Source organism: Pipistrellus kuhlii, unplaced genomic scaffold (assembly GCF_014108245.1).
Source record: "Pipistrellus kuhlii isolate mPipKuh1 unplaced genomic scaffold, mPipKuh1.p scaffold_m20_p_9, whole genome shotgun sequence".
NCBI lineage: Eukaryota > Metazoa > Chordata > Mammalia > Chiroptera > Vespertilionidae > Pipistrellus > Pipistrellus kuhlii.
The window spans coordinates 28,901,188-28,921,919 of NW_023425595.1; the positions used below are offsets into that span (position 1 = coordinate 28,901,188).

Sequence of the window (20,732 nt, forward strand, 5' to 3'; positions counted from 1 at the left end):
CTGCCGCTTTAGGCCCAATCCCCAGGATTAGGCCTAAACCGGCAGTTGGACATTCCTGAAAGGGGTCCCAGATTGGAGAGGGTGCAGGCTGGGCTGAGCGGTCCCCCACCCCCGTGCATGAAATTCATGCACCGGGCCTCTAGTCTCTCTCTATAAAACCCTAATATGCAAATAGACCAAACAGTAGAACAGCCAACAACCAAACAACTGGTTGTTATGACGTGTGCTGACCACCAGGGGACTTGCAGGAAAAATGGCAGGCAGCAGCAGCAGGCAGCAGAGCGTGGAATATGACAGGTATTGGCTGAGCAAGTGAGCGGGGGCTTCAGACTGCTGTCATCAGGACGAGCCTCTGGTAGTTACTGAAAATTCTTTGCTCCCACATGCTGCGGTTCCACTACACATTTGCACCAGCTGCCAGTGCTGGCCCTGCTCATACTCCTGCTGGTGCCAGCCCCAATCGCTCTGCACTGTCAGCGGCTGAAAGTGGGGCTGGCATCATTAGTGCATGGGGGCGGCAGCAGCAGGAGCGGGGCTGTTGGCAGACAGGGGACTGGGGCTGTGGTGGGAGGGCCACAGAGGGGGCACAGAGGATGGGCCAAGACCTGGCCCTGTACCCACCACAGCCTTGTGGTCCACAGTTCCTTTCAGGGTGCATGAATTCGTGCACTGAGCCCCTAGTTCAGCTATCAAATGGGATCCCCCTCCTCCCTTGTAAAAGGAGAATTGAAATATAAGCTCAGAAGGCACAGCCAAGAGCCACAGAGACTTATTAGCAAGAAGCAGAACTAGATCCTGATTTTTAAAAAAACATGGCAGCATGTGTCTAGTTGGATTTTGTAATTTCCATGGGCCAATGCTGCTAGGTGACTCCCATATTCCTCCCTTATGGAAAGAAGTATTTACTGCAGTTTTTCAATGCCTGTATCAATAGTACCTGATAGATGTGTAGGAGTCATGTCACATTAGTTCCTAGGTTTTCAAAAGAAGTTGTGCACAAGGAACCTCACCCATGCCTGATCTAGATCTCATGATGATAAACTCAACGCCAATGCTGTAATGGCATAATGTTTTGAGGAAATATAGGAAGGTATAAATGTATTTTGATATGTGGGAAGTAGATAAGTAATTGTGGTCGCAGGGATTATGGTAAATTGGAGATAGTTCCAAAGTCTTGGCTATTCATTTGTTGCTGGGAGATGTGATCTAATTTCCCTCCCCTTAAATCTGGACTGGCTTTAGTGATTTATTTTATTTTATTTATTATTTTATTTTATTATTTTATTGCCAATAGAAGACAATGGAAATGATGCTCTGGGTCTGGCAGGGGGAGAGAGGGTAGTTAGGGGCAATCAGGCAGGCAGGCAGGTCATAGGAAATAATCTCTTTTAGCCTCTTGGGACACTTGCTATTGGAATGTGAGCCACCAAGTGAGAAATTCAACTACTCTGCTGGTAAGACCTATGGAAAGACTCTAAGACTACGTAGAGAGGGAGAGGATTTCAAGCATCCTTGCCAAGGCGCCAGGCTTCTGAGTGAATATCACTTAATTTCTTGTGGTGGAGAAATGCTGAGACAAGCCCAACCTGAATTTCTGGCTCACAAAATAATGGAATAAAAGAAGAAAAATTTTGTTTTAAGCTGTAATTTTTGAGTGACTTGTTATGCAGCAATAGCTAACTAAAATATAACTTTTCCTTAACTAATTAATGACATTGCATTGACACCCACTTAGAATAAGCAAGGCTAAAAATTTCTGAGGTTTTCTCAAATTATTAAACTTTTTTTTAACCTCTCATCCTAATCCATCAGCAAATCCTTTTGGTCTTTTACCTAAACTATATGTTGAATAGGTTAATTTCTAACTATTATACACTACAACTGACTAGCCCGATGCACCATCATCTCAGATCTTCTTTTTCAAAATATGTTTTTATTGATTTCAGAGAGAGAAAGGGAGATGGACAAATAGAAATGATCTATTTATCTAAACATATATGGAAATTAATGTTTGTCACTGGTCTTTGACTCAAATTATTTTCCAATTAGCAAAGCTCAGATCCTCTAGAACAGTAATAGCTGAAATCATTAGATTGCTCATGGCATCACAGTATAGGTTAAGTGCATGGAACAAGAGGACCTGATTTCTCCAGAATCTCCCAGACTACCTACTGGATCTCCCTAAGACTCAGCATCCTAAACTGTAAATTGAAGAAAATTTATAATACCGGCATCATGGGATTGCTGTGAAAACTACATTGAAAAGTATACTGTTTTGGACCCAGACTTTCTGGATTCAAACACTGGATACACAATCTCCTAGCTGCATGATTTTGAGCAATCTACTTAATGTCTCTGTGCTCCAAATGATTTATATGTAAAATAGAAATAATAGTACTACTTCATGTGGTTTTTGTGAAAAATAAACCAACTAATATATGTAATGTGCTTAGAATAGGACATGGCACACAGTAAATGCAAATTATTGTTTGCTAAGTGAATTAAATAAAAAGCACTTGACACCTACAGGAGTTAATAACAGTGATAACTACAGCCATAATAACTGATTTATAAGTGTATAAAATGAGAGTTAGAAGAAGTATGAATTTAAGCAATCGGTTAGGCAGCATTTAGTAGGTCCAAAGTGTGATACAGGTAAACACAAACCTGACATGGTAAGAACAGATCCTAAGAACACAATCTGACAGTTGTCTTTCTCAGGGCCTCTTTCACATCTCTGTTCCTCAGACTGTAGATAAGAGGGTTTAACATGGGGATCACCACTGTGTAGAACAGAGACACCACTTTGTTCTGGTCGGTTGAGTAGCTGGATGTGGGCAGGACATAGATGAAGGTGATAGTTCCATAGTACAGAGTAACTGCAGTGAGGTGGGAGGTGCAGGTGGAGAAGGCCTTGCGGCGCCCTTCAGCAGAACGCATTTTCAGGATGGTGATGAGGATGTAGATGTAAGAGAGAGAGATCACAAACACTGTGGCCACAATAATGGACCCAGAAGAGATGGAAGGGATAACCTCAACAAGGGAGATATCGGAGCAGGAAATTTTTAACAAAGGGGAGAAATCACAGAAAAAGTGATCTACCTGATTTGGTCCACAGAAAGACACACTCAGTAAACAGCCAGTAAATGTCCAAGCATTCACACATCCACCCAAGTAGCACATCCCCACTAAGAGGATGCAGATCCTGGGGGACATGTGGGTAGAGTAGAGCAGTGGGGAGCAGATGGCCACATAGCGGTCATAGGCCATGACAGCCAGTAGAAAGCAATCAGTCATCCCAAACTTGACCATAGCACAGAGTTGAGCCACACAGCCAGCTACAGACAGAGAGATTCTTTTCCTCAGGAAGCCCATGAGCATGATGGGTGTGACTGAGGAGGATAACCATATGTCAACAAAGGCCAAATGGCAGAGGAAAAGGTACATTGGGGTATGAAGCTGAGGACTGCTACTGATTAACAGGATTATGCTGACATTGCCCATTAAGGTGACAGCATAGATTCCTAGGAACATCACAAAGAAGATGACACTAAGTGTAGATTCTTCTGTTAACCCCAAAAGGATGAACTCTGTCACACTGGTGTGGTTTCCAACTTCCATGTCCTCTGTGAATTATTCCTGTGGAGGGAAATGTGAATATTCATTTTTTATTTTTTATGCTTCTCCATGTTTTGTGTTGTGACACAGCAAAGTTCCTCTGTTTGGAGGCAGGCAGTCCTGCAAAGGCAGGCTTATTGATAAATAATGAGAAGACCGTAGTGTGAGGCAATAATTTCAGGGATATTAAACTTTGTTGGTTCTGATTTTCATTCAGTGAAAATTAGAAAAGAAAAATATACTTACCAGAATGAGAAAATAGAAGTGTGAAAATAATTTTAAGGGCCCTCACTGGTGTGGCTATTTTAGAAGTGTTCTCCCAAGACAAGAAGGTGGCAGGTTCGAGTCCTGGTCAGGGCACCTACCCAGTTAGACTCTATCCTAGGTTGGGGCTTATACTGTATGCAACTGATTGATGCTTTTCTCTCACATCAGTTTCTCTCTCTCTCTCTTTTTATCTCTCTCTCTCCCCCACACACACTGCTTCCTCACTCCTTCTCTCCCTCTCTTCCTCTCTCTAAAAAAATCAATTAATAAAAATGATGATAATTTAAAATATTATAAACTAATTTAATTGGGACTTAATTTACCTGAAAATTTCACTATTTATGCATATCTTATCTTTTCATTAACTTCAGCTAAATAAAAATTCTTGCAGATACAGTCTACAGAGTTATAAATCCTTTTTGCATGCATTTTCTTCTTTTTCTCCTCTAATTAACAACTAAAGAAAAAGACTCACCTATAAAACTTTAACAATGCCTCACAATCCATTTGATTCATTGTACTTTGGAGGCATAAGTAACTAGTATTTATATATTTAGGAAATAATAAATGCTTTCTTATTCAGAAATAAGACATTACTCATATAATAATTCCATTTACATGATTTACAATTTCAGTCAATATTATCAATAAAATATATCCAGTTTCATAAGAAATTTCCATATCTGAAATGCTGGATGGAAAATATGTCAAATACCTTAGCATGGTATTCATGAAGCTTAATCTACCTGATTACATTTCTAAATGTATCTTCCTATATATCTTTTCTTGCTATTTTTGTGCTTTTGAGGGTCATGTTAAATGAAACTGAGGTTTTCTACTCAGTTTGTTGGTTCTGATTTTCAAAGAAACACAATTTTCTGCTATCAACATTATTTCCATTCTTAAAGTTCTAAACACATAGTAAATATCACTATCAGATATCATAAAAATGTCTTATTTCTGAATAAGAAAGCATTTACAATTTCAAAAAATGGGACTTAGTTCTCTAAGTAAATGAATGGTAAGGTATAATGAACTAATATTTGATAACCTCCAGTTCATTTAAAATGTGTTCTATCTCTTCTTTGATTTCATTAAGTGCATTTATATTATGATAGTGACCGGTTGCTGCCATTGCTGTTAGTTCTAGCATTACACCTATCAATCATCTCCTAGAGGTTAATTATACCTTTCTATAGAAAAACTCTGACATATTTGAATACAGCTAGCTTGTCTTCATTGCCTTTCCTTTGTTAAATTTAAGCATCTGTTGTTCCTTTGGCCTTTCCACACACGTAAGGTCCCACAGAATGCTCATTGTCAGACTCTGAACGTACACTGGTCTGAGCAAGGGGCCACGTACCGGGCAAAATTTGCGAGCCACCCCTGCATCACAGAGCACATAGTGTGAGCCTCAGTCTGTGCTGGCAGAGTCATAGAGAGGAAGGGAAAAGAGTTCCTAGGCTGCCCACCAGCCAGCTGTTTTAACTTAAGCATGCCAATCTCTGTGACTCTCAGCGTTTTCTTTGGTAAACTGTGAATAACTGTTTCTGTAATGCAGCTTTGTTGTGAGATTAAAAGCCATTATATTTATAAAGTTCCCAAAGGTGTTTGCTCATACTGCAGGGCTATTTTTTACTAGTCAAATATGAAGTGTTGGTGGATTTTCTTGGTTAATTTTCTGGATGAGAAAATCTCCATAGTTTTTCTTTCAACACATGGCAGGAGATTTTCACCACAAATCAAAATTAAGACAGGAAGTACAATATCTGATGCCTTCATACTTCTGGACTACACCGTTGAGATGCAGAATAGGACACCTGGTTCTTGACATTCCCTTCTTCTCCACTGGCCACAGGGTTCTTTCTTGAGCTCTTTCTTCACTTTGCCATCCATTCCTGCTGCCCACCTGGGGCAGGGACTCTAACTCTCAACTATCCCTTCACTCAGTGCACGGGGACCAGAAGGCATAGGACTGTGAGCGTCCAACCTGAGTACCTGGTGGTTTCTTCACGATTTCCTTTCAGAGTTTCAGTCACACAAGCATAGTGGCTCTGGCTGCTGCAGACCATCCACGCGCCCCTGCGACTCCTGGGCAGCCTGGTTTTGGTGTCTAGAGTAACATTCTGCTCTGCATCCCTTGCTGAGGCCACAGTCTCCACAGAGGTCAAGAGCTAAGTTGATTAGTTTCTTTTATTTTAAATTTCTCATTGAACAAACAAAAATTAAAACAGTTGCACCCACCTTCAGAGCTAGAATGCTTGAGGCTGAACTCCAAAGATAATTTTATAAGGCAGAAGTTTTCCACTTAGTTTTACAGGTTGAATACTGGACAATGCAGACCACTGAATGCTCCCCTTGATCAAGGACCATAGATGCACACATGCTGTGAGGATGAGGGTGGCTATCTATGTGTGCGTGGTGGGAGGAAAAGGAAGACTCTAACAGAACAGAACAAATCTCTTAGGGCTGTTCTTGCTTGTCCCATTGAGAAAAATGTTCTCGTACAGAAAACCTTGTAGAGCCTGGTGGCTCATTAAGGCAAGGCTGTCCTTCCCAAAGGAACATCTAAATGTCATGGTGTCCTTTGGAATCCCTTCTCCCTTAATTAATGAAAGTGAAGGAGAGAGTTTTTGGTCTCCCACACCATAGGAAACGTTCAGAACAATTAGCTTCCTACTTTGTTAGGGTTAGTAAGATGACATCAGTGTACTTTCCAATAAAATAACCTTTGGGTCACTATGAAAAGGAACATTTTCATAAAAACACAAAACCCTATAAGAAAATATAGGCAGTTAGCTACTTGACATTGGTCTTGGCAATGATTTTTGAGAGATAGGACTCTAAAAGAAAAGGTGACAGAAGAAGAAATAAACAAGTGGGATTATATCCAACTAAAAAGTTTCTGCACTGCAAAGGAGATTATCCAAAAAAGAAAAAGACCACCTACTGCATGGGAGAATATGTTTGCAAAGCATATATTCAATAAAGGGCTAATATTTAAAAAACAACTCATACAATTCAATAACAAAAACAACTCAATAAGAAGAAATGGGCAGAGGCTCTAAATTAGGGGTGTCGAACTCAATCAGAGAAGGGGCCAAAATCTAAAATCCAGCCTAAATCGCGGGCTGAATGGTTTACTGAACAGTCATAAACTGTCATTGTGATGGAAATGCAGCGGAGTGCAGTGATGAGAGCGCGGTGCGGGCCACATTGCAAGGCCTGGCGGGACGGATTTGGCCCGCGGGCCTTGTGTTTGACACATGTGCTCTAAATAGATATTTCCACCAAGAAGACATATAGATGACTAATATGCACATGAAAAGATGCTCAATGTCACTAATCAAGAGAAAAATATAAATCAAAACTCAATGAGATATCACCTCATACCTGTTAGAGTGGCTATCATTAAAAAGGCAAGAATTAAGCCGAAACCGGTTTGGCTCAGCGGTAGAGCGTCGGTCTGCGGACTGAAAGGTCCCAGGTTCAATTAAGGTCAAGGGTATGTACATTGGTTGCGGGCACATTCTCAGTAGGGGGTGTGCAAGAAGCAGCTGGTAGATGTTGTTCTCTCATCGACGTTTCTAGCTCTCTAGCTCTCTCCCTTCCTCTCTGTAAAAAAAAAAAAAAATCAATAAAATATATTTTACAATAAAATAATAATAATAAAAAAATAAAAAGTCAAGAATTAAAAAGTGTTGGTGAGGATGTGGAGAAAAGGGAACCTTTGTGCACTGTTGATGAGATTGTAAATTGATGCAGCTACTATGGAAAACATTATAGAGATTCCTAAAAAAAAAAAAAAAAAAAGGAAGAAAGAAAAAAAAAAGAATTACCATGTAATTCATCATTCACTTCTGGGTGTTTATCTATAGAAAACAAAAATACTATTTTGAAATGATATATGAATCCCTATGCTCAATGTAGCATTATTTACAATAGTTAAGACATGGAAGCAACTTAAGTGTTCATTGATAGACTAATGATGGATAAGAAAGATGTGGTAAAGATACACAATGGGATATTACTCAGCCATAAAAAAATGAAATGTCATTATGCAACAACATGGATGAACCTTGAGGGTATTAAGTCAAATAAATCAGAGAATGATACATGGTTTCACTTATTTGTGGAATGTGAAAAGCAAAACAAAAGAAAGAACAACGATCCCCTCCAGAAAAAAAAAAAAAATACCACCCACAATACACTCATAGATACATAGAATATTCATTGGTGGTTTCCAGTGATAGAGGAGGGTTGGGAGAGTCAACAAAATAGTTGACTGGGGCTCCAGCGGTACAGACTTCAAGATATAAAATAAATAAGGCATGAGGATACAGCACCTCACAAAGTTCTTGATGAATATCAGCTTGCACAGTGCAAAGTGGGTAGGTTTGGACTCTCAACTTAGAACGGGCGAGAAATAGGCCAAGAAAACTATCTATGTATATAAAGAGCCAGTGTCTGCAACATCCAAAATACCAAAGGCTCGATTGAATGCCTCTGTGTGCGCACCATGCCAAGCGGGCTGAATTGCTGACCTCTCAGAGAGAGAGAGAGAGAGAGAGAGAGAAAGAGAGAGAGAGAGAGAGAGGTGAAGGCTTGCAGCGGGGACTTGTGTGAGGCTGCCTCGTGGCACCCCACATCCCTCCCTAACCAACTACTGCAACTCCAAGCCAACAAGGGCTGCCTCCAGGCCACAGATCCAGGTCCCTTGTCCCCACCCCAGGCCCAGAGTGTGGCACCAGGCAGGGGTGCCCGGGAATGTGGTCCAAGGGGCTGGTGCAGTGAAGGAGGGGGCATAGAAGGGGCTGTGTTTACACCACCAAGTGTCGCGCATCAGCCCCGGCCTGCACATCCCTTCTCCCTCCTCCCCTCTTGGTGGCCCAATTCCTGCCTATGTGCCTGTGGGCAGGCCTGACTGCACTGGGGAGTGAGCCATGGCAATTGCGCATGCCACTTCCTGAGATGGGAGGGCTGGGCTGCAGGGATTCATGAGGGTGATAAGGCCTGCAGGGCATGTGGGGACAGCTGGCCAAGCTGAGTCTGGCTTTGATGGGGCCAGTGGGAGCCTGAGGACACCCCAGTCCTCACAGGTCTTAGGCCGGACGGTGGCTCAGCGGTGAGTGATGTCTCCATGCACAGCCCCTGGGGTGGTCTCAAACTGCTGAGACCCTACCCCACAGTTCAAGGAGGGGGAGGAGGCTCTCCACCACCAGTGCCTTAGGCTGCACTGCCTGTGCCACCACCTGCTAGGCTGGCAGGGTCCAGAGTGAATAAGCAAGCTACTCCTGCCCCCTGGTGGTAAAACAGGGAGGAGGGTGCTGGGTGCAGGGAGGGGACCTCAGCTGGGATCCCCCAGGCACTGGGAATGGGCCTGGCCTGGGCCCAGTGGGGAGCTTAGGAAGTCTGGCTGAGCAGGTGCTGGCTCATACCAACTCTTACTCTGCCATCTTCCTCCAGCTCTCCAAGCTAGCCCCCCTGTCCCACCTGCCCGGGGGAATGGGCTCTGGGCAACCTCTCTGAGTGCAGACTATTAACCCCTAACCTCAAGGAAGAGTGCCCAGTGGCACCTGGGCAGAGGGCTGTGCAGAACTACCAAGGCAGAACTGCTTCAGTGTCTCAGTGAAGTTTGCAACAGACACAAGGAAGAAACTGAGAAGGGAAAGCCCGGGAGGTGTGAATTCCCAGCGTTTTAGCCCCACTTGGAATGTGAGGTGGCTGTACATTCAGCTGAGAAGTGAGGGGGCTGAACTCCACTGTCACTGGGCTTCTGTTGGTCTGAGGCCCAAGTGTCCACCATGACTAAGAAAAAACAGGGAGGGACCTGAAGAAAGGGAGGACAATTGAAGGGAACCATGTCTAGGCTTTCCCCAGTCCTCTCTCTCTTTCCACTGCCTACAAAAACCCCAGACCTGGCCACCTCTTAGTCCCCTATTCTCCAACCACAGAGGAAAGAAATAAGGAAGGAGTCCGTGCTGCCTTCAGAACATATCTCTATATCTGATCAGCCAGTTGCCTCCTGCAGAGGGAAGCAAGACTTGGGCTTAGCCATCAGTAGGACATCCCATGAGTGCTCCCAGACTGTGAAATAGGGCAGACCGAGCTGAGGGACCCCCTCCCCCAATACACAAATTTTTATGCACCAGCCCACTAGTCCTCCTAATATATAAAAAGCCAGGGGCCATCACAACCAGAACAACTGGACAGACAACCAAACAGCAGGCTGCATGAGCAGCAGGCTAGCAGGGGGGTTAATGAAGGACGACCAAACAACTGAACAGCAAGCTGAATGGGGCAACCAAGCTGGCAGGGGGGTTAGTAATGGACGACCAAACAACTGAACATCAGGCTGCATGGGGTGACCAGGCTGGCAGGGGGATATTTAGGGGACACCTGGCTATCAGGGGGCCAGTTGTGGGTGACCTGGCCAGCAGGGGGGCAGTTTGGGGCAACCAGGCCAATAGCAGGGGCAGTGAGGGGAAATCAGGCCAGCAGGTGGGGGCAGTTAGGAGTGACCAGGCCAGCAGGGGGGACAGTTGGAGGTGACCAGGCCAGCAGGGGGGGGGCAGTTGGAAGTAATCAGGTCAGCAGGGGGGCAATTGGGGGCAACCAGAACTGCAGAGGGGACAGTAAGGGGCAACCAGACCAGTAGCTGGGAGGAGGTAGTTAGGGGACAATCAGGCCAGCAGTGGGGGGCAGCTGGGAGCAACCAGGCTGGCAGGCAGGCAGGTGAGCAGTTAGGAGCCAGCAGTCCCAGACTGTGAGAGGGATATCCAACTGCCGCTTTAGGCCCAATCCCCAGGATTAGGCCTAAACCAGCAGTTGGACATTCCTGAAAGGGGTCCCAGATTGGAGAGGGTGCAGGCTGGGCTGAGCGGTCCCCCACCCCCGTGCATGAAATTCATGCACCGGGCCTCTAGTCTCTCTCTATAAAACCCTAATATGCAAATAGACCAAACAGTAGAACAGCCAACAACCAAACAACTGGTTGTTATGACGTGTGCTGACCACCAGGGGACTTGCAGGAAAAATGGCAGGCAGCAGCAGCAGGCAGCAGAGCGTGGAATATGACAGGCATTGGCTGAGCAAGTGAGCGGGGGCTTCAGACTGCTGTCATCAGGACGAGCCTCTGGTAGTTACTGAAAATTCTTTGCTCCCACATGCTGCGGTTCCACTACACATTTGCACCAGCTGCCAGTGCTGGCCCTGCTCATACTCCTGCTGGTGCCAGCCCCAATCGCTCTGCACTGTCAGCGGCTGAAAGTGGGGCTGGCATCATTAGTGCATGGGGGCGGCAGCAGCAGGAGCGGGGCTGTTGGCAGACAGGGGACTGGGGCTGTGGTGGGAGGGCCACCGAGGGGGCACAGAGGATGGGCCAAGACCTGGCCCTGTACCCACCACAGCCTTGTGGTCCACAGTTCCTTTCAGGGTGCATGAATTCGTGCACTGAGCCCCTAGTTCAGCTATCAAATGGGATCCCCCTCCTCCCTTGTAAAAGGAGAATTGAAATATAAGCTCAGAAGGCACAGCCAAGAGCCACAGAAACTTATTAGCAAGAAGCAGTACTAGATCCTGATTTTTAAAAAAACATGGCAGCATGTGTCTAGTTGGATTTTGTAATTTCCATGGGCCAATGCTGCTAGGTGACTCCCATATTCCTCCCTTATGGAAAGAAGTATTTACTGCAGTTTTTCAATGCCTGTATCAATAGTACCTGATAGATGTGTAGGAGTCATGTCACATTAGTTCCTAGGTTTTCAAAAGAAGTTGTGCACAAGGAACCTCACCCATGCCTGATCTAGATCTCATGATGATAAACTCAACGCCAATGCTGTAATGGCATAATGTTTTGAGGAAATATAGGAAGGTATAAATGTATTTTGATATGTGGGAAGTAGATAAGTAATTGTAGTCGCAGGGATTATGGTAAATTGGAGATGGTTCCAAAGTCTTGGCTATTCATTTGTTGCTGGGAGATGTGATCTAATTTCCCTCCCCTTAAATCTGGACTGGCTTTAGTGATTTATTTTATTTATTATTTTATTTTATTATTTTATTGCCAATAGAAGACAATGGAAATGATGCTCTGGGTCTGGCAGGGGGAGAGAGGGTAGTTAGGGGCAATCAGGCAGGCAGGCAGGTCATAGGAAATAATCTCTTTTAGCCTCTTGGGACACTTGCTATTGGAATGTGAGCCACCAAGTGAGAAATTCAACTACTCTGCTGGTAAGACCTATGGAAAGACTCTAAGACTACGTAGAGAGGGAGAGGATTTCAAGCCATCCTTGCCAAGGTGCCAGGCTTCTGAGTGAATATCACTTAATTTCTTGTGGTGGAGAAATGCTGAGACAAGCCCAACCTGAATTTCTGGATCACAAAATAATGGAATAAAAGAAGAAAAATTTTGTTTTAAGCTGTAAGTTTTGAGTGACTTGTTATGCAGCAATAGCTAACTAAAATATAACTTTTCCTTAACTAATTGATGACATTGCATTGACACCCACTTAGAATAAGCAAGGCTAAAAATTTCTGAGGTTTTCTCAAATTATTAAACTTTTTTTTTAACCTCTCATCCTAATCCATCAGCAAATCCTTTTGGTCTTTTACCTAAACTATATGTTGAATAGGTTAATTTCTAACTATTATACACTACAACTGACTAGCCCGATGCACCATCATCTCAGATCTTCTTTTTCAAAATATGTTTTTATTGATTTCAGAGAGAGAAAGGGAGATGGACAAATAGAAATGATCTATTTATCTAAACATATATGGAAATTAATGTTTGTCACTGGTCTTTGAGTCAAATTATTTTCCAATTAGCAAAGCTCAGATCCTCTAGAACAGTAATAGCTGAAATCATTAGATTGCTCATGGCATCACAGTATAGGTTAAGTGCATGGAACAAGAGGACCTGATTTCTCCAGAATCTCCCAGACTACCTACTGGATCTCCCTAAGACTCAGCATCCTAACCTGTAAATTGAAGAAAATTTATAATACCGGCATCATGGGATTGCTGTGAAAACTACATTGAAAAGTATAGTGTTTTGGACCCAGACTTTCTGGATTCAAACACTGGATACACAATCTCCTAGCTGCATGATTTTGAGCAATCTACTTAATGTCTCTGTGCTCCAAATGATTTATATGTAAAATAGAAATAATAGTACTACTTCATGTGGTTTTTGTGAAAAATAAACCAACTAATATATGTAATGTGCTTAGAATAGGGCATGGCACACAGTAAGTGCAAATTATTGTTTGCTAAGTGAATTAAATAAAAAGCACTTGACACCTACAGGAGTTAATAACAGTGATAACTACAGCCATAATAACTGATTTATAAGTGTATAAAATGAGAGTTAGAAGAAGTATGAATTTAAGCAATCGGTTAGGCAGCATTTAGTAGGTCCGAAGTGATATAGGTAAACACAAACATTACAGTTCATCTGACATGCTAAGAACAGATCCTAAGAACACAGTCTGACAGTTGTCTTTCTCAGGGCCTCTTTCACATCTCTGTTCCTCAGACTGTAGATAAGAGGGTTTAACATGGGTATCACCACTGTGTAGAACAGAGACACCACTTTGTTCTGGTCGGTTGAGTAGCTGGATGTGGGCAGGACATAGATGAAGGTGATAGTTCCATAGTGCAGAGTAACTGCAGTGAGGTGGGAGGTGCAGGTGGAGAAGGCCTTGCGGCGCCCTTCAGCAGAACGCATTTTCAGGATGGTGATGAGGATGTAGATGTAAGAGAGAGAGATCACAAACACTGTGGCCACAATAATGGACCCAGAAGAGATGGAAGGGATAACCTCAACAAGGGAGATATCGGAGCAGGAAATTTTTAACAAAGGGGAGAAATCACAGAAAAAGTGATCTACCTGATTTGGTCCACAGAAAGACACACTCAGTAAACAGCCAGTAAATGTCCAAGCATTCACACATCCACCCAAGTAGCACATCCCCACTAAGAGGATGCAGATCCTGGGGGACATGTGGGTAGAGTAGAGCAGTGGGGAGCAGATGGCCACATAGCGGTCATAGGCCATGACAGCCAGCAGAAAGCACTCAGTCGTCCCAAACTTGACCACAGCACAGAGTTGAGCCACACAGCCAGCTACAGACAGAGAGATTCTTTTCCTCAGGAAGCCCATGAGCATGATGGGTGTGACTGAGGAGGATAACCATATGTCAACAAAGGCCAAATGGCAGAGGAAAAGGTACATTGGGGTATGAAGCTGAGGACTGCTGCTGATTAACAGGATTATGCTGACATTGCCCATTAAGGTGACAGCATAGATTCCTAGGAACATCACAAAGAAGATGACACTAAGTGTAGATTCTTCTGTTAACCCCAAAAGGATGAACTCGGTCACACTGGTGTGGTTTCCAACTTCCATGTCCTCTGTGAATTATTCCTGTGGAGGGAAACGTGAATATTCACTTTTTATTTTTTAAGCTTCTCCAGGTTTTGTGTTGTGACACAGCAAAGTTCCTCTGTTTGGAGGCAGGCAGTCCTGCAAAAGCAGGCTTATTGATAAATAATAAGAGAAGACACTAGTGTAAGGCCATAATTTCAGGGCATACTAAATTTTGTTGGTTCTGATTTTCATTCAGTGAAAATTAGAAAAGAAAGATATACTTATTAGAATGATAAAATAGTAGTGTGAAAATAATGTTAAGGGCTCTGGCCAGTATTATATGGAAGTGTTATTCCATATACCAGAAGGTGACAGGTTCAAGTCCTGGTCAGGGCACCTACCCAGTTATGCTCTATCCTTGGTTGAGGCACATACTGTAGGCAAATGATCGATGTTTTTCTCTCACCTCTCTCTCTCTCTCACCTCTCTCCCTCTCTCTCTCTCTCTCTCTCTCTCTCTCTCTCTCTCTCTCTCTCTCCACCTCTTTCTCCTTCTCTCCCTCCCTTCCTTTCTCTAAAAAAAAATCAATAACAATGTTAATTTAAAATGTTATAAAATAATTTAATTGGTACTTAATTTACCTGAAAATTTCACTATTTATGCATATATTTCCATTAACTTCAGCTAAATAAAAATCCTTGCAGATACATTCTACAGAGTTATAAATCCTTTTTGCATGCATTTTCTTCTTTTTCTCCTCTAATTAACAACTAAAGAAAAAGACTCACCTACAAAACTAACAATGCCTCACAATCCATTTGATTCATTGTACTTTGGGGGCATAAGTAACTAGTGTTTATATATTTTGGAAATACTAAATGCTTTCTTATTCAGAAATAAGACATTACTCATATATTAATTCTATTTATATGATTTACAATTTCAGTCAATATTATGAATAAAATATATCCTGTTTTCATAAGAAATTTCCATATCTGAAATGCTAGATGGAAAATATGTCAAATGCCTTAGCATGGTATTCATGAAGCTTAATCTACCTGATTACATTTCTAAATGTATCTTCCTATATATCTTTTCTTGCTATTTTTGTGCTTTTGAGGGTCATGTTAAATGAAACTGAGGTTTTCTACTCAGTTTGTTGGTTCTGATTTTCAAAGAAACACAATTTTCTACTATCAACATTATTTCCATTCTTAAAGTTCTAAACACTTATATTAATGGTAAATATCACTATCAGATATCATAAAAATGTTTTATTTCTGAATAAGAAAGCATTTACTATTTCAAAAAGTGGGACTTAGTTCTCTGAGTAAATGAATGATGACGTTTAATGAACTAATATTTGATAACCTCCAGTTCATTAAAAATGTTTTCTATCTCTTCTTTAATTTCATTAAGTGCATTTAAATTACAATAGTGACCATTTGCTGCCATTGCTGTTAGTTCTAGCATTACACCTATCAATCATCTCCTGGAGCTTAATTATGCCTTTCTATAGAAAAACTCTGACGTATTTGAATACAGCTAGCTTGTCTCCACTGCCTTTCCTTTCTTAAATTTAGGCATCTGTTGTTCCTTTGGCCTTTCCACACACTTAAGGTCCCACAGAATGCTCATTGTCAGACTCTGAACGTACACTGGTCTGAGCAAGGGGCCGTGTATGGGCAGAATTTGTGAGCCACCCCTGCATCACAGAGCACATGGTGTGAGCCTCAGTCTGTGCTGGCAGAGTCATGGAGGGAAAGGGAAAAGAGTTCCTAGGCAGCTCACCAGCCTTGAGCATGCCAATCTCTGTGACTCTCAGCTTTTTCTTTGGTAAAATGGGAATAACTGTTTCTGTAATGCAGCTTTGTTGTGAGATTAAAAGACATGATATTTATAAAGTTCCCAAAGGTGTCTGTTCATACTGCAGGGCTATTTTTTATTAGTTAAAAATGAAATGTTGGTGGGTTTTCTTTGTTAATTTTTTTGGATGAGAAAAACTCCATAGTTTTTCTTTCAACACATGGCAGGAGATTTTCACCACAAATCAAAATTAAGACAGGAAGTACAATATCTGATGCCTTCATACTTCTGGACTACACCGTTGAGATGCAGAATAGGACACCTGGTTCTTGACATTCCCTTCTTCTCCACTGGCCACAGGGTTCTTTCTTGAGCTCTTTCTTCACTTTGCCATCCATTCATGCTGCCACCTGGGGCAGGGACTCTAACTCTCAACTATCCCTTCACTCAGTGCACGGGGACCAGAAGGCATAGGACTGTGAGCGTCCAACCTGAGTACCTGGTGGTTTCTTCACGATTTCCTTTCAGAGTTTCAGTCACACAAGCATAGTGGCTCTGGCTGCTGCAGACCATCCATGCGCCACTGCGACTCCTGGGCAACCTGGTTTTGGTGTCTAGAGTAACATTCTGCTCTGCATCCCTTGCTGAGGCCACAGCCTCCACAGAGGTCAAGAGCTAAGTTGATTGGTTTCTTTTATTTTAAAATTTTCATTGAACAAACAACAATTAAAACAGTTGCACCCACCTTCAGAGCCAGAATGCTTGAGGCTGAACTCCAAAGAGAAGTTTTCCACTTAGTTTTACAGGTTGAATACTGGACAATGCAGACCAATGAATGCTCCCCTTGATCAAGGACCATAGATGCACACATGCTGTGAGGATGAGGGTGGCTATCTATGTGTGCGTGGTGGGAGGAAAAGGAAGACTCTAACAGAACAGAACAAATCTCTTAGAGCTCTTTTTGCTTGTCTCATCGAGAAAAAGTTTCTCGTACAGGAAACCTCGTAGAGCCTGGTGGCTCATTAAGGCAAGGCTGTCCTTCCCAAAGGAACATCTAAATGTCATGGTGTCCTTTGGAATCCCTTCTCCCTTAATTAATGAAAGTGAAGGAGAGAGTTTTTGGTCTCCCACACCATAGGAAACGTTCAGAACAAGCAGCTTCCTACTTTGTTAGGGTTAGTAGGATGACATCAGTGTACTTTCCAATAAAATAACCTTTGGGTCACTATGGAAAGGAACATTATAATTGAAGTAGGGAATAGTAAGGAAGAAAACTATCACTTTGATATAGTGACTATTTAGCTGTAAAAAATATAAAGACGATTCTCCCTGAATTTCAGTATACTTAGGATAGTCCCCTATTTAAATGTCTTGGAACTATTTTCTACTCACCCCTCTCCCCCCAACAGAATAATCCCAGGAACTGTTCTGAGTTATCTAAGCACCCACATTCCCCTGAGCCAGCTGGCAACAGCAGGCACCCCACCTTCCTTTATATGTTTCTAAAGTTTTCCATTATGATAAAGATCCATTATGTCTATATCTCACACCAGAGTGAATTACAAAACCAGGATAAGAAGGAGCAGGTCCCAAATCTTCAAAATGGTGGTCGCCAGTAGATCTGCATCTTACTGTGTATGTTCTTGTGCAGTAAATTAAACTGGAAATTTTGCACGAAATTCGTGCAAGAGTACGCCTTCCTCTGGCTGCTAGCAGGCTCCCAGGACCTGGGCTTCCCTCACAGCCCCAGCTTCATTGGGAAGGACGTACAGTCTAATTAGCATATTATGCTTTTATTATTATATATTTTTATAGATTATTCATCTTTTTGGACAGTGGCAATGGCCAGTACTCCATAAGCCCTGAGAAGTTGAGAGAAAACCCATCATTCACTTAATCACTAATGTAATCAACCAATCATCCAAATCAAATTGAGGCCCTGCTATCCAAAACACAAGACAATAAAACAAATTTTAATCCAGATGGAATTTATCACACAGTGTCAGCAATAGTACAATGACATAATGGAAAAGCTGCTTCAGTAATAGAGGAGAAAGAATGATTTACTATACAGCTAAGGGGCTGGTCAGGGAAGGTGGCATAACTAACTTAGGTGCTAATGAAGATGTATTTTTAAGGATCCTGACGGAAGCTTTGTCCAGAGACTCAGATAAAGAATTGCTGGAATAGAAATTTGGCTGGAGAGATGGAGACAAGAATCATTCCCACCAGGGCTTGAATTCCATGTTTGTATGTAAAACAGTCCCTATGCCTGGTGGGAGATCAGTGTGGCCTGGCAGACAGCAGATGCCCTGGTTGCAATGTCACGGATCTCATAGGAGAAAGTGTGTGGGATTGAGGAAGAAATAGACTCAGTTGGTTTACTGTCCTCTCATGCACTGAAAGGATGCTGGTTTGATTCCCAGTCAGCACATGCCCAGCCTGTGGGCTCAATCCCAGTATGGGGTGTGCAGGAAGCAGTCAATTGATGGTTCTCTTTTATTCTCTCTCATTGGTACTTTTCTTTCTCTCTTCCATTTCTCTTTCTCTAAAATCAATAAACACATATTTAAAAACATTAAAAAATTATTTATCTGTGGATGGTTGGGGGAAAATTGTCCTTCATTTAAACCGTTTGAAAAACTTAGGTGTGACCTTTTAAACCAGGAGACAAGGGTTCAGTTTGAGGTGTATGAGGTCAGGAAAACTGCTTAACACCTTTGAGACTCAATTTCATGATTTCTAAAATGGAGTTAATGATTTCTATCTAATAGTCTGGTCAGAAGATTTACATGGGATAACATAAATATATAGAAAAGTGAACTGAAGTTATCAATGTGTGTCAAACATGTGATAAACAGAAGAAAATGCCCAAATGTTTTGAGTTAGATAGGTCACACTCATCAGAATTGGATGGAGCCCTATTATCTTTTGCAAATTATTCTATTTCTTCCTCAATCCCACATACTTCCTCCTATCCTGTGAGATCCATGACATTGCAACTATGGCACATTCTGTCTGCCAGGCCACATTGATCTTCCTGACATTCCTCATTCCTTGAGGACTTTAGCACCTGCACTAAAATTCTCCTCTCCATCTCTATCTTTCTCATCAGCAAGAACAACTTCTAATTAATTGCATATCACAACTGATAACCTAATTTAAAATTTCTCCACATTCTTGACTCTAATAGCTTTTTTTCATTCACTAGTGGCTCAGTGCACACAATTTGTGCATGGGGAGGGGTGTCCCTCAGCTCGGCCTGCACCCTCTCCAACCTGGCACCCTAGAAGGATGTCCTACTGCTGGTTTACAAGGATTGGGCCTAAACTGGCAGTCAGACATCCCTCTTAAATCTGGGACTGTTGAATCCTAACTGTTCACCTGCCTGCCTGCCTGATTACCCCTAACCACTCTTCCTGCCAGCCTGCTCACCCCCAAATGCCCCCCACAGCCAGTGTGCTTGCCCCCAACTACCCCCCCCTCCTCACTGGCCTGATCACCCCCAATGGCCCCCACTCCACCAGCCTGATCACTCACAACTGTCATCCCATCCTGGCCTAATGACCCACAATTGCCCTCCCCTCTTGGCCTCTAACTGCCTCTACCTCGACCCTGCCACCATGTGATTGAAATAAGAACTCAATGCTAGAATGAGAGCTGAAGAGAAGAATAGACAAGCAGATATCTTTATACTCATAAATAGGGGTCATTAGATATCTTCTATAGTTAAAGTAAAATAAATGTGAAATGTATATTACATAGAGTTTTAAGATTTAAAATAGAAAAATAAAAAAAACAAAAATATTGAAAGGAGTGGAAGTTATATGAGTGTTTGAGTGTACTGACTGATGTGAGCAATGGAGCTGTGCACAATGTCAATAAATTAATATATAAAAATTCTAGATTAATTAAAAATGGTATAATCTTTAGAAACACATTTTATGCTCCAAGTTATTTAATTTAGCTTTGATTAAAATTTAAGTTACAACCAGATGATTGTTTATTAATAGCTAGAAACTTAAAATATAGAGAAACTGATTTTTTTAGGCAATGTAGAATTTGAGATGACAATAAACTAAGCTAGTCATTACAGAATCATTACATAATATATATATATATATATATATATATATATATATATATATTGAATATAATATATGTGATCATTAAAGAAATTGAAAACATGCTATTTTTGGCAGTAAGATTTATTTTATTCTCTACTTAACTATAATAAATTTGAGTAGCTTATTTATAATACTCTAGCCGATAAGATTTACCGTATTTTTCGGACCATAAGACGCACTTTTTTTCCCCCAGAAGTGGGGGGAAAAAGTCCCTGCGTCTTATGGTCCAAATATAGCCTACACATACACTTTAAAAAAAAAGTTTTTTTACTTGCCCGGCTCTGTGTTGTCTCTGTGTGCTTGCCCGGCTCTAAAATGGTTCTAAATGCTGCTGTTTACTTTACAGGGTTGATTACATGTGTTTATGACTGTGATGTTGGGTTTTAATGCACATAAAATATTTTAGGACACTATTTGTTTCAGAATCTTTTTTTCTTCATTTCCCTTCTCTAAAAACTGGTGCGTCTTATGGTCCGGTGCGTCTTATGGTCCAAAAAATACGGTACTTTAGCTCTATGTATTGAATGCAGTATATTTTCCAA

At 42.0% G+C, this 20,732-nt stretch overlaps 2 protein-coding genes across 2 annotated transcripts; both read right to left on the reverse strand.

Moving 5' to 3' along the window:
• Positions 1–2,688: 2,688 nt before the first annotated feature.
• Positions 2,689–3,647, reverse strand: LOC118713276 (olfactory receptor 491-like). The gene has a single exon (XM_036427689.2). It carries the CDS (start codon positions 3,619–3,621, stop codon positions 2,689–2,691), a length of 933 nt encoding a protein of 310 aa, XP_036283582.1. The 5' UTR covers positions 3,622–3,647.
• Positions 3,648–13,363: 9,716 nt separating this feature from the next.
• Positions 13,364–14,322, reverse strand: LOC118713281 (olfactory receptor 491-like). The gene has a single exon (XM_036427696.1). It carries the CDS (start codon positions 14,294–14,296, stop codon positions 13,364–13,366), a length of 933 nt encoding a protein of 310 aa, XP_036283589.1. The 5' UTR covers positions 14,297–14,322.
• Positions 14,323–20,732: the final 6,410 nt, after the last annotated feature.